This window comes from Callionymus lyra, chromosome 13, assembly GCF_982586985.1.
Source record: "Callionymus lyra chromosome 13, fCalLyr1.hap1.1, whole genome shotgun sequence".
NCBI lineage: Eukaryota > Metazoa > Chordata > Actinopteri > Syngnathiformes > Callionymidae > Callionymus > Callionymus lyra.
This window is the reverse complement of record NC_141830.1, coordinates 18,558,257-18,572,018: the sequence shown is the minus strand read 5'-3', so window position 1 is coordinate 18,572,018 and position 13,762 is coordinate 18,558,257. Positions and strand designations below refer to the sequence as shown.

Sequence of the window (13,762 nt, the reverse complement as noted above, 5' to 3'; positions counted from 1 at the left end):
GCTTCTGTGTTTATCTGATAATTGGCCCAATTTGCCCGGCAGAGCCGGCTGCTGCGAGCAAACAGAAGCGCCGTTGAGTGTCAGTGATACGAACTAATGTGGTTTTATGAACAGACCTGTGGACCAAGCCTGGCTCAGACTGATATGGAGGTTTGTTTTCACCAGTCAGAGCCAAAAAGCCAATCATTTGAATTTTCTGTCGCGTTTGAAAGGGCGGCTTTGGCTGCCCTCTGAGAGTCAACTGACTGATAATCCACCGCAGGGGCTCGAAGTGGAAAAAGCCAGACAATAAAAAAAAAGGAATCAGCAGAAAGAGTGACATAGAAAATGCTTTGGGATACAGGATTCATTTTGTTTGTTCAGATAAAAGCCTGTATCGACAGCAGAAAAGAGCATGGTGGAAATTGATAAACTCAGGTTGGAGGTCATTGCTAAGTTACTTAAGGCCTCAAGGAGAATTGAACTGTTAAGTTTGTCCTTATTCCACCCATCAACGACATTTAGTCCCGAGCTCTACTACTTCTACATGTTGAGCTAAATTTGAGCATGAAGTCACTTATGTGCACTGAGCCTTGACTCTCGCGCCCTGTCATGCCGATAGTGGGCTTGGCTTTGTGGCCATTGAACCGTGGCTCCAACTGTTCCCGCACCAGCGCCAACCGTACCCACATACACACAAATGCAAACAGATGGATGGAGGCAGGGGGTTGTGAGTGGGTGAGGGGCCACAGGCAAGGGTGTAGGTGGTTGATTTTTTTATTTTTTTTTATTTTGCAAACTTCCCAGCCAAGAAAACCACAGTCCCGCTCTGCCAGGCTGGATTTACCAGATCCCACCAGCTGGCTTGCAGAAGTCCCAAGCATGGCGACACAATATGGTGCATCGCAAACCAGACGAATGACAAGCACACGTTTGTAAGAAGGATTACAATTATAGACGAATAAAACGCTCGCTACCAAACGGACAGGTATTTTGAAGAGGTGGCATCCAAGATATAATAATAAAAATGTATTTACTGAGAGCCAATTACATTTTTTTTTCTTAATTCATAAATTATTAAGAGAGTTTAAGGTTTAATTTCAAAATTACATTTTGCTTTGCCAAGGATTTTTCTTTTTTAGGTCATTTTCAATCTACTATTATGTGTTTTATACTTTTAAAGCATGCAGGCGATTGCGAAGATACCTTGGCCCACATTAGAACAATCTGAACAAACAAAATGAAGGGTTCCACTGGAAAAAAGGTAACGCCAAGAGGAGCCAAGAAAGTCTAGGCCTCTTTGCTGAAGCTGCTGCCCGTGTGATCCAACCCCAGATGATCAGATGAAAAAGATGATAAAGACTAGGTTGATACTGAAAATTCACACCACAATAGCCAAAAGAAAGAAAGGAACTAGACGGGAGGGAGCTTTGAATCCCTGTGAGGTGTCGTGGCTCACTGGTGGGCTCTCCCTCAAGTTCACGAGAGCTCTGCTGCCCCATCACAAGCTGGTACAGTCACCGATGTGGGCCCAACACACACTCACCTATTTATAACCTCCCCTTAAATCCGGATTCCAGCTCTTGTTAGGTTTCCAATAATGTTCACATGCTCATAACATGTCTGACGAACGGCCACACACACTGTGAAATCCAGTCCGAGTGCCTCCGTCAAACACATGTACTGAAACATGTGAACACCCAGAAACTCCTCACACACCTTTGACACATGCTTACATACAAGTAGAGATCCCAGTGAAATCCATTGTTCCCTGTTCCTCTGCTGCCTTCACTCCTCACCTCCTCCTGCCTCTCCTTCTCCTGCTTTCTCCCTCTCTTCTGTGTGTAATCAGCCCAGGATTAATACCTGCATTCCTACAGCTACAGGAATGTTTTAACAATGTCCCCTTGTTCAGGTGCCGAGAGAGAACAACTCACTGAAGAGAGGGAAAAAAACATCTTTTAAGTTGGTATTGACTTTATTTTGGGAACCTTTTTTTCAAGTTCTTCAGCAACACCTAGACAGTAAAACGACATTTTTAGAGCTGCTACGAGCTGCGGTTACATTTGTGTCTAGATCAGGAGTTGCAACCTTTAACATGTTAAGATGCATTAAGGAGTACTGCCCGACAAATAATAACTCAATCACAGTCGCAAAATCCTTTTAACTGATAAACCAAGGCCAACAAACTACATCAGATCTATGTTCTTTATATTTATCTTAAGACTTAGATTGTATCATCTTGTTCTTTCTCTTTATTTCTCTTTGTCCTTCTTCTTATTTTATTTTGATTATTTTTTTATGAAAAATTGCTGTATTTGCTGTGGATAATTTGGAAAAAAACAATCAATAAAGTTCTACCTAACCTAAACACATATATTATGAGAATAACATCTTTTAGTCAAAAACAGAAAAGGCGTTTTAATTTAGACAAATAAAAACTGAACTGTCTGAATCTTGCTTACGAATGGGAAAGTTAAACATTTTAAAACACACAAAGATTCTACGCAACCTCCAAAAATATTATTCAATAAATAATAAATAAAATAAAATAAAATAAATAAATGAATCAGGTTTTATTAAAATGTCAGAAGAACTACCTGTACTCATAAACAATCCAATTAAATAATGAGAGAAAAATGACATTTATATTATTTGTTTACATAATATTTTCTCCTTGTTATGTGGCCAACAAAGTAATTTTACGTGGTCCTCAAGAGAATGAAATACACATAGTTTGCTTTGGTATAAACTAGTGCAGGTTAGACTTCCATGGAGATAAATTTGGATTAATCATCTAAATGAAACCTCAAAAGATTGATGTAGCCAGACAAGCGTTTCTTCCTTGTAAAAAGTGAAACAACTTGGTTAAGTGCATTGACTTCTGCTTCTGAAACAGCGAGTTAATTAAAAGCAGCAGAATGCCGAGCGCCGTCACATCCCTCCCTCTCCTCGTCCATTCTCCTTTGTCAGCTCTTATTATTGAACATATGTCCTCGCTGCCCCCGACATGAACCAAACCTCCCCTTCCACACAACCTTCAGTGGACGCACACACTCCTCTAGCTGACATGTGCTGTCTAAGCTGCTTCGTGGTTCTCCGTGGACGATGGCCTTGAAGCTTTGAGAGCCCAGAGAGGCTCATCTAACCAGCTCTAGAACGAACATCTCCATCCTTAGAGAGGCAGAGATGATGTCATGCAAGCATCATCTCTGCCTGATAATGACTGAAGAAGCTAAATTTAGACCTGGTCCACCACCGAAAAGCTTTCTGGCTCTAAAAATCTTAATGACTTGAGAGAGAGAAATAACCGGATAAATCAGTTGACCACTATGTTAGTGCGACATGATCCTCACAATCACTGTCCATCATGTTTGTTGTTCTGCTGTTTGTACAGACGTGTAATTGAGAATCATTTACTCTAATGGACTTATAACCCAATTCGATGCTATTGATTCTGGATTAAATATTCACGTAGACCATCGCCTGGCCTGTTCTTTTCCTGCCGAACTCATTACGGATGAAGCCATGATACTTGAACCGTATGTTTTGGGATGAACCACCCAACAACTCAAAGCTTGTTGGTCCATGCTACATAAGCATTTGTGCTCAAACATCGATAAATGTGTCAACATGCAAAAAAAAAAAAAAATTGTTATAGATCTTATACTGTATATGTCAAATAATTCAAAATATATTAAAGAATTGAATCAGTCCTGCAATTTTGCAAACCACCACTGCTCTAAGTGATACTTGTAACAAAATAACTTTGCAGGGGCCAAGGTCTCAAGCAGGCAAGTTGGCACACAATAAGATATGATTTATTTACTCTTCAAGGTAGTTAGATAGTATTTCTAACTTAAGACTAGTAATATATGATAGCTATACTCTGTTTTTCTAGAGAAATATAAAATGAAGGACATTTTAAACTGAATGCTATACCTGCTTGCATGGCTAGTGGCTAACAGTACAAGCAAACCATCATTTCTACTATTCCATTTAGGATATTTTTGTGGAAAGAAAATATTGATTTTTATATACATATATCTCTGTCACAAATGGAGTACATTTTTGGGAGAGTAAAGATGAAATGAAAAACAAATAAAGAGGCAAAGCAAAATGTTTTCGGAGGGGATATAGCTCTTTCATGTGAAAGTGGCTTGACCTCAAACTTATAAATATAAATCCTGTCATGAAGAGAACAACCAGATCCGTTTAAAAATAATTGCTTCCCATTTGCTGGTGATCATATTTGACAGCCACATTTTTAGTTGAGAAAGTGCAAAACAAATTTGAAAAAAATAAATAAAACCCAAGGGAAAAGATGTTGGAAATCTGTGCCCACTGAAGGGCTAGAGTGTAGTTTTGGCCTCTGTGCCAGTTAGTTGCTATTTTCTAATAAACTAAATATATGCTAAAAGTGTCAACACTAAGTGAAACTATAAAATGGCCCGGTGAAAGATGAAGGTGCTGAGAGACAAAAATCTCTTTAAAAGTGTCTATTAAAGAGAGAATTCAGTGAGGCAATGAATTCTTCTAAGAAATGTACATTCGACGAGGTGAAGAACAGGATGAGACTTGAGGAGACATTTACTTTCAGAATGCGGTAACTTTAACTCCTCGTTCTTGCCTTTCAAAGTCAAGATCATACAGGCAGAACTTTAGTGCGGCGGTGGTTGTTTCAGAGGGACTGTGTTAAAACAAAGGCGGAGAACATCCTCAGGGCACATGAGAAGATGTGAAAACCGAAACCTGCTTACTGATGCTGCTCTGGTAACACTGGAAGTCCCCTTCAAAGAGAGTCTTAATCAAACCAGCGGAACAAACTCATACAATCACACCTTTGCCATCCTGCCTCTTACCCCGGACTCACACTAGAAGCATTTGCGATAGACTGAGTCGACTGTCGTGTCCCTGGACAGAAGATGTTCCATTCTCCCTCCTGACTGTGAAGGATTAATGTTCCCACTGCTGCCCTCTCAGGTCCCAGCGGCACAGTTGAAGCAATAAGATCTCATTGTCAAACAGTGACCAGCCTCACCAGAGAGGTTAACCACCGCTGCTTAACCATTAACTAGATTAAAGTCAAACCGGGTGCAGGAATGCGGTCGGACAGATGGAGGAGGCAGATTGAACATGAAAGCTGGTTCTGAAGGGTGAGCAGTAATCCGTGAGGTCTGGGCTCACCATTGTTGCGGAGATTTGAGTAAATATGCTCATGTGTGAGCACATATAGACACATGTATGCACAGACCCTCGGGTGGTCCGGTGAACTTTGAGTAACCTTCGTCTCTCCGTTATCGTAGCGACATCAAGATAAGGAACAAAAAGAATTTCTTCCTGGCTCCACAGTCATATTCCTGTATCCACTTCTGAGGTAGCGCTGAAACTGGGTTGGTCGCGTAAGAAAATACTCTTAAAACGTATGAACTGAAGAAAAAGTATGTACTTGACTGTATATTTTACTGTATATCCAAAGTTCCCTTTCATTACCTCCAGTAATTCAAAATAGAATTGGAGTGAATGAGTTTTCTCAGAACATTTACAATGTTCGTCTTAAAAGCCCTGATCTATGTCAAAGCTAGCTCAAGAACATCGCAAGCTAGTTAGCCTCAGCTAATGTTCTTCTGAGCCTTAGCTTGTCATCATGCTAGCAACTCTTTACAATCATTCATTCATTCATTCATTTTCTACCGCTTTATCCCTTACCGGGTTCTAGGGAAAAAACTGGAGCCTATCCCAGTATCATAGGGCGAGAGGCAGGGGACACCCTGGACAGGATGCCAGTCTGTCGCAGGGCACACAAAGACAGACAACCATTCACACACACACACACTCATACCTACAGACAATTTCGTAAAGTTCTCAATCAACCTCTGTATGTTTTTGTTCTGTGGGAGGAAACCGGAGTACCCGGAGTAAACCCACGCAACACAGGGAGAACACACAAACTCCACAAAGAAAGGTCACAAGTTGGCTTGGCCTGGAAGCGAACCAGCAACCTTCTTGCTGTTCTTTACAATCAGCGTCATTTGTTTGCATTTCCATGCGTTTTTCTCAATACTGATAAATTCAACTTTTTGTACTCGAAACCCTAAAGTCAATCATGAACTAATACATATCCATCAGAGGACGGAAATCAAGCTTTGCGCCGCCAAAATAGGATTGGTTTCTATTGTATCTATTGTATTGTATGTGGATTAAATGGTTCAGGAAATGAGTGATAAAGGTAAAGTGTTCAACATTACAATATATTAAAAGGACAAAGAGAGGTATAAAGTGGTATGGGTCACGCTTTCCTTTGGGTTTATCGAATAGGAAGTCTAGCGCGGGTCATACTGCGAACACTTCCAAAGCTCGGTTGGGGTTTTCGTGACAGGCTGCTCGCTCAACAGTCTCGCAGAGCCCTAACATAAAGGTGTGAAAGTAGGAACACACTTGTGCGAACGATTTCAAATCTCCAGTGAAGAATGAAGTCTCACTTAGGAGGCACATGGTGAACATACACGTTACACTGGTTTCCTAGAAAGGCAGGAAGTGGTGACAGAAGGAAGTGTGTGCGAGCGTTGAAGAAAAGGGGGTTGATGAGGCTTAAGAGGAAAAGGGGGTGCGTTCGACAACTGCTGCTGGAGCAACTGTTGACGTCTAAAATGCAACAGCTTGCGGGGCTCCCAGTGGACCCTCTGCCAGCCAACAGTCAGATGAAGGGTTTAGAGTTGAAGGGGTGCTGGGGCTAGGATTTACCCATCACTGCCAGGAAAATGATCTCCTTGGCCACAGATCTGGGATTTTCCATGACATTCCCGATACCTAATTGGTATTCCTCAATGTCTAGGAAGCTCACCCGTCTGTAGCTTTCCATGTCTTTCAGCCTTGACTGGACATTGTAGTTTAATATTAGATGTAAAATGATCAACATATTATATGTAGATTAACAGATGTCCTGACGTTAAGTCATAAGATAACATTTACACTGAATCTATGATGCGATTCGAGAGACTTTCTAGCTCCAGGCTGAACTTGAACTTTGACCTGCCTTGCTGCTGAGCAAGAAATATTCATAAATTACTGTACACAACTCATTGAATCCCTGTGGGCAGTCAGGGCGAAACAACACACTCCACACTTGTTCAGATTACCGCTCACATTATTGTTGTACAAGAACAATAGAGGCGTTAGTTAATATAGAGCTTTCCCTGTTTATTGAATAATATGAGTTGAATAAATATACTCACATTTAAAGTATAGTTTAAAAGACTGAATTAAATTGTTGGAATAATTATGTTTTGACTTGTTATGTAGGTTATTATTGCAGCTAAGAAAAATGTTTCTGCATTTAATCCCAATTTAAATTCTTTCAAGGGTCAAGCTTGAGTTGATCTGTAGAGTATTAAGAGGTGCTAGCGTGTACTATTTACGGGGGTTAAAATCCCTCTTTCCATTGCAGACAGAGCTTCATGTTTATGAAGTGAGACGTGAGGGTTAAGCAACTATAATGATACATTTATAAAGAACATTTCTCATATCAGTTTACTTCTGTTAACAAATATCAAGGACATCTCTGATGTGAGCGTTTGACAATTTGTAGCTAGTTGGGTTGGAAAGGATCTCTTATTTTCAACCTAAAACGTCGCTCTCAGGCTAAATGGATTGGCAGCACTTAACCTCGTCTTCCAAAAGAGCTTTATGAATTTTCAATTTTGTTCCAGCCCTGAGTACCAACCCCCCAATACCCCCTCCTTGTTTCTAAGACAAGGACACACACACACAGAACTGTGTTGCCTCTTTCCAAGGCTGCATTTGAAAGTGCGCTTCGCCATCATCGTCCTCCCCTGAGACAAGAACAACAAGATTGCATAGTAGCAACACAATAGTCAGCTTAAATCATCTCCCGTCATTCCCCTTGATCTTTCTTCATCCTTCCTTCCAAGGCTTCCTTCCTCTCCTCCCTTTAACTCCCACTAAAGACAAGAAAGCTCAGCCTGAAAACAAATGAATGAAAAACTTTTCCGAGATAGCCCTTTTTTCAACCGCTTTCATGATTAACCTCGCTCCAATTGTAACGTTTGTTTTGCTTATTGGTAGCAAAAGATAAGAGGGAAACGAAAGCTGGAGTGTCGCCAACATGATTAAATGAATGGCAAACAAGGGACCAGAAACGAGTGTTAATATTGGAGTCAGACCGGAACCACTAAAACTCTTCCTAGTTTTCCTTAAGTTACTTAAATGTCTAGAAAATTATGTAAACAATCAAGTTTATCTATCCATCCATCCATCCATCCATCATCACCATCATCATCATCATCATCATCATCATCATCATCATCCATCATCCATCATCCATCATCCATCATCCATCATCCATCCATCCATCATCCATCATCCATCCATCTATCATCCATCATCCATCATCCATCATCCATCATCCATCATCCATCATCCATCATCCATCATCATCCATCATCCATCATCCATCATCCATCATCCATTCATCCATCATCCATCAGTTCATCATCATCCATCATCCATCCATCCATCATCATCCATCATCCATCATCCATCATCCATCATCCATCATCCATCATCCATCATCCATCATCCATCATCCATTCATCCATCATCCATCCATCCATCATCATCCTCATCATCATCCACCATCCATCCATCCATCCATCCATCTATCCATCCATCCATCATCCATCCATCCATCATCATCCTCATCATCATCCACCATCCATCCATCCATCTATCCATCATCCATCCTTCCATCCATCCATCATCCATCCATCCATCCATCCATCCATCCATCCATCCATCCATCCATTCATCCATCATCCATCATCCATCCATCATCATCCTCATCATCCATCATCCATCATCCATCCATCCATCCATCCATCCATCATCATCCTCATCATCCATCATCCATCATCCATCCATCCATCCATCCATCCATCCATCCATCCATCCATCCATCCATCCATCCATCCATCCATCCATCCATCCATCCATCCATCCATCCATCCATCCATCCATCATCATCCATCATCCATCATCCATCATCCATCATCCATCATCCATCCATCCGGGACATACATAGTAATGTGACGAAGTATGAATATTTATTTATAGAGAGGATGAAATATAATTTCGTATGAATAGAAAGTTTCATGTAGAATTATTTGTGAGACAGCTGTTATCCAACACTTAAGGTTGGATAATAAGGTTAGAATCTCTATCATCTCAAAAATTAAGAACACAGCTGGTAGTAGAGGGATAATTACCATCTGTGTTCCATCATTTCACTGATCATTTGTTCTAGTTTTGGGAGTTCCTGACGAGCATTGGTGCAAGTTAAAAACTGCCAGCCGGAGTGACTTGGTGGGCGGGGCTTTTGGACTTTGAAACGATTTGTTTCTGTTGAGACAAGATCCTTGGAATGGGAACTAATGACAAAATCATTGACAGTTTTGTGTCACCCCGACATGGTGGATCCTAGGGTGACCTGGTTTATGGTGTCATTTCGGGTGAATAATGGACATAAAACAGCAGCAACATGAATGGACTTAACTCCAGGGACACTGAGCCTTCCTTTCATTTCACACACTAATGTTTAACTGGGCCCTCGCTGTGGTGAAACTCAGTCAAAGCACAGGAATGTGACAAAATCCTGCTTTGTAACTAAATCTCCGGGGATTTTAGGATGGACTCTCTTTTGTCTCTTGTGTATACGTGGATTATTAACCACGACTTGTTGTGAGAGGACTGGGGTTCCAGAGAGAAAAGGAAGTGCTGCTCAATGGAATTTGAAGTAATGGCAAACAAACAGTGCCGCGCGAGCAGCGACCTGTCCGGAGGAATGCCACTCATTCCACATCACATCACAGCTCCGTCACTGTCACACACACTCGGCCATTTATGCATGAATCGCCTCGGTAATTACAGCCGACAACATTCCAACGTTCGCTCGACTGACACGGAGACGAGTTTACCTGCTGCTGGAAATCATCGCCCGTCAATCCGTCATTCAGTATTTGCAAAAAGTTTCCGTTATGTGTAATGACAGGATTGTTCCAGAAGGGGCACACCTAGCGAAGAGAAGCTAGTTTTTACCATCTATTTTCTCTCTCATTTCCAACTGGGGAGTAACTTCGGGTCAGACCAACGATAGTCCAAATCATCCTCCTCTCATTATGATGATGTGAGAAGATCTTTTGATCGTCTATTGCTGAAGAACCTTTGAATGGTGAATACAATAAATATTTAATACTTAAAACGGGCAAAAAAACATAAGCAATGAGAAAAAATAGAAAATTCTGAAAGAAAACCATCTGAAGTGATGAAAATAAACCACAATAAAATGAAGAAAGTTGGATAAAAAGTCAGCGCTGTTGCTAAAAGGTTTTAAAATAGGTCAGAATGGACAGAAAACGGTTGGCTGTGCAATTTGTAGTTCAGATTTGCTCTCAAGAGGATCCTCCGAAAAGAGGGTCCGAACCTCTTTTATCTCCTTAAGGCCAAATGACCCTTTTTCTGGCCCTAATACCATAATAATTACACGTGACAGCAGGGGGTGCACTTTTGATTCCACGCCGGCATGCGGGGAGAGAAATTAAAGTGAGGAAATGACTGCGGGAGTTAAGGCGGCCGTAGACAAAAGCGACCGACACCACCAGTCAGAGGCTCACGTCTGAAACTCAGCTGATGCTTGTCGCTCCAATTCTCTTCACTCGCTCTTCAAACGAAGACGGCGTCGCAGAACTCTTTATTGTTTTTATTCGCCAGTCAACCAGGTGTCTGGAGTCATTGACCAGGAAGTGAGGAATCCGACATCAAACAAGGTTTTGATGTGGTTATGGAGCTACTACTCAGTTGACCAGCGTATATATTAGTAATTAAGTAAGTAAGTAATTAGAATATTAGGTCTATTTTTGATAAACTTAATTTTCTTATACTTAATTATGTAAATATGGTGCTTTTTTATTTATTTTTTGCCAAAATATGTCCAAACATCAGCTTTAAAAACAGCTGGAGTCCACTGCATCCTCTCATCCTCAGTCATTGCCACGTAATGACTGCTGCCAACTACCTATTAGTTGCAACACCAAAATAAAAATAAAAAACTGAGCTGTGCTGAGAATATTTGTATGTAAATTGTAAATAAAAAAATCTTATAATTTTATTTTACATACTTAATTGAAATATTAACCATAACAGAACTATGATAAAACTCATTTGAAAGCCCCCCAGAAAAAAGAAAATAAAGTATATTTAAAACTTGTTTTTTTTTTAATATAGTAACGTGAAAAGAATTTCGATAAATATCAGTGTATCCATTTTTTCTCACACCCCTAGAGAAAGTTTTTTAATGAAGAATACCACTCAGGCTGTGACAAATGTGGTACTAAATGTTAAAAAATGTTATTTGTAAACATTTTAACTGTATTTCCGTATGTCAGATAAGAACTACTTGAGGTTCAAGGAGTTTTCTACCCTCTTCACTCAACAATAACAACTTGCCTGACCTTGAACGTCGAACAAAAACAACACGATTCGTCTGTTTCAGTCCGTCGTCAAGTTTTAACAGCGAAAGGAATCTTAAGAGTGCAGAACAGGGACCTCATACCAACATGTCTGGGTAAGCCCGGGGTCAAGAGGTCAGCATGATCCTGGGACACACACATACCGAGGTCCTCAAGACCTTCAGTTGCAATGAAGGCGTGTCGCATCTACACAATATTTAAAAAGCGACGACAACCTGTGTTCTATGTCTCCATTGGTCTGATTTAGCAAACTTTAGCTCGAACCGTTGACAGGCGTGTGACCAACAGTCGAGTCCCACTGCGACCTTGCTGGAGCAGCTATTATTAGCCAGGAAAAAATGTTGGGCGCATAAAAAGACTAGCCGATGGGAAAACATGTTCCAGATGTTTGTACGGACTGGTGAGAAGAAATCAAAGCAGCCCCCGTACCAATGTTGCCGACTTCAGAGTGATAGTAGAAGACCATGGGGAGCTGTGCACCTGGAGCCGGCTTACGAATCAATGCACCGCAGCTGTACACAGGGATTTGTGATCTTCACAGCGTCCATCAATTATGGGATACATCTTCCACCTGCTTAAAGGCTCCAGGATGGGCAGACCAGACAGCAAGGCAACGCATCTGATCAAACAACAAGGGTTGCTTGTAAAGTGCTCGGAACTTCAATGAAAGCTAGTTGTGGCGGGTCATTTATCCTGAACTAAAGGTCGTCCAGACGCTGTTTTACCTGGAAGCTGTAATTACAGCTAATATGATGTTTATGCCGGTATTTTCTTTCCACGCACTAGACTTTATTAGGGTTGAGAGGTTAGTTAAGTAGAATAAACATATTTTATCGACAAAATGCACCGGCGTGGCAATGATTTGTCCTCTTTTTTGACCAATATTGCTTTCAATTATAATAGAATTTCACATCTTTAAATGGCTACTTTAAACTTATTAACATTTGACTCAACATTTTGACATTTTTTAAGTTAAAAATCCATCAAATATTGTCACCACTAACTTTTCATACAAAGTCAAATAAAGCCGATAATTCATAACTGGAAAACCATAATATAATGCTGTGATTTAACTTTTGATGGACCACCAAAAAAAAAAAACACCTTATAAGGGAGTCGCCCCAGAACAGCCACGCCCTTCCAATCCTTCAGCTGGATGATGAGAGATAACGACTTTCAAACCAAGAGCCCTCAAGGCACCTATTTTGATTACACACATATTCACATGAAAAAAACACCGCGTATTTGTTTAGAATGACATGCATCTTACATATGTAGCAAAATCCAGTTTGAATTTGCACGACAAGCGATCGATCATCATGCGGTTTTTACCATTAAGAAGATGCAGCCTTTCAAAATAAAAGCTTATATTTTAATCTCCGTTTTAAATCAATATCTTATTGTAGAAAAGGAAAGTTACAGAGGGGGTGAGCAGAGAGAGAGAGGGGGGAGAGAGAGAGAGGGGGTGTGGGGGGTCGTCCTCCAACAAGTGCGGAGTCTTGTTGCGGGACTTCCCGCAAAACTTCAAAGCGAAGACCCGCAGTTTTGAACCAGCAACCTGCCGCTGTCTGCACTTGTAGACAAAAAAACACGGCAGGAAATCTAGTTTGTTTTTATGTAATCGCTCAAAGTGAGCTGGCACCTGGCGATGAATTCCACAGCAAATGTAGAATTCTTTTTTTATTGTTTTTTTTTGTTTTTAAAAGAATAAAAAACTCACCTTGCAGGGTCCAGAGCAACAAGGTGCACATGAGAGACGCGCGTCCAAACGTTATCCCGTCCATTCTGGCAACTTTGTTTTCAGAGCAGGTTATTGACTTGAAGAGCAGTAGAAAAACGTAGCAGCAAAGTCTTCTCTTCTCCCAAACCTTCTGGTCCTCTCTCTCTCTCTCTCTCTCTCTCTTTCTCTCTCTCTCTCTCTCTCTCTCTCTCTCCTTCTCACACACACTCACACAGAAATCTGATGCGGGTGGCAGTCGTCTAGGTTGATATATTTGCACAAAAGGTGCCCCCTCCCACCCTCCCACCCTCCGTCTTCCACTCCCTCCCTCCGGTGCTCCCACCCCCATTTCACTTGCAGTGAAAAGACCTGCTTGACTATCCTCTTATCTTCAGGGGGCCACGAGATTCCCTAATAATCTCAGATACTTCTCAAGTATTTCCTTTGAGGGAGAGATACAATAAAAGAATATTCTGTTTTATACCCTGTAAAAAAAAGGGCAGACACAACTGCTCCTCTA

At 41.0% G+C, this 13,762-nt stretch overlaps 1 protein-coding gene across 2 annotated transcripts in view; it reads right to left on the bottom strand.

The window, feature by feature from the left end:
- The window catches only part of bcam (basal cell adhesion molecule (Lutheran blood group)), a 50,674-nt gene extending 37,213 nt beyond the window's left edge, over window positions 1–13,461 (bottom strand). The window contains exon 1 of one of the 2 annotated variants that reach the window (XM_087804973.1): window positions 13,243–13,461. In XM_087804973.1, coding sequence (XP_087661099.1) covers window positions 13,243–13,306 — 64 coding nt within the window. In that variant the 5' untranslated portion in view covers window positions 13,307–13,461. The remainder of the gene's footprint in view (window positions 1–13,242) is intronic. The other variant, XM_087804974.1, reaches the window with a different exon arrangement.
- Window positions 13,462–13,762: the final 301 nt, after the last annotated feature.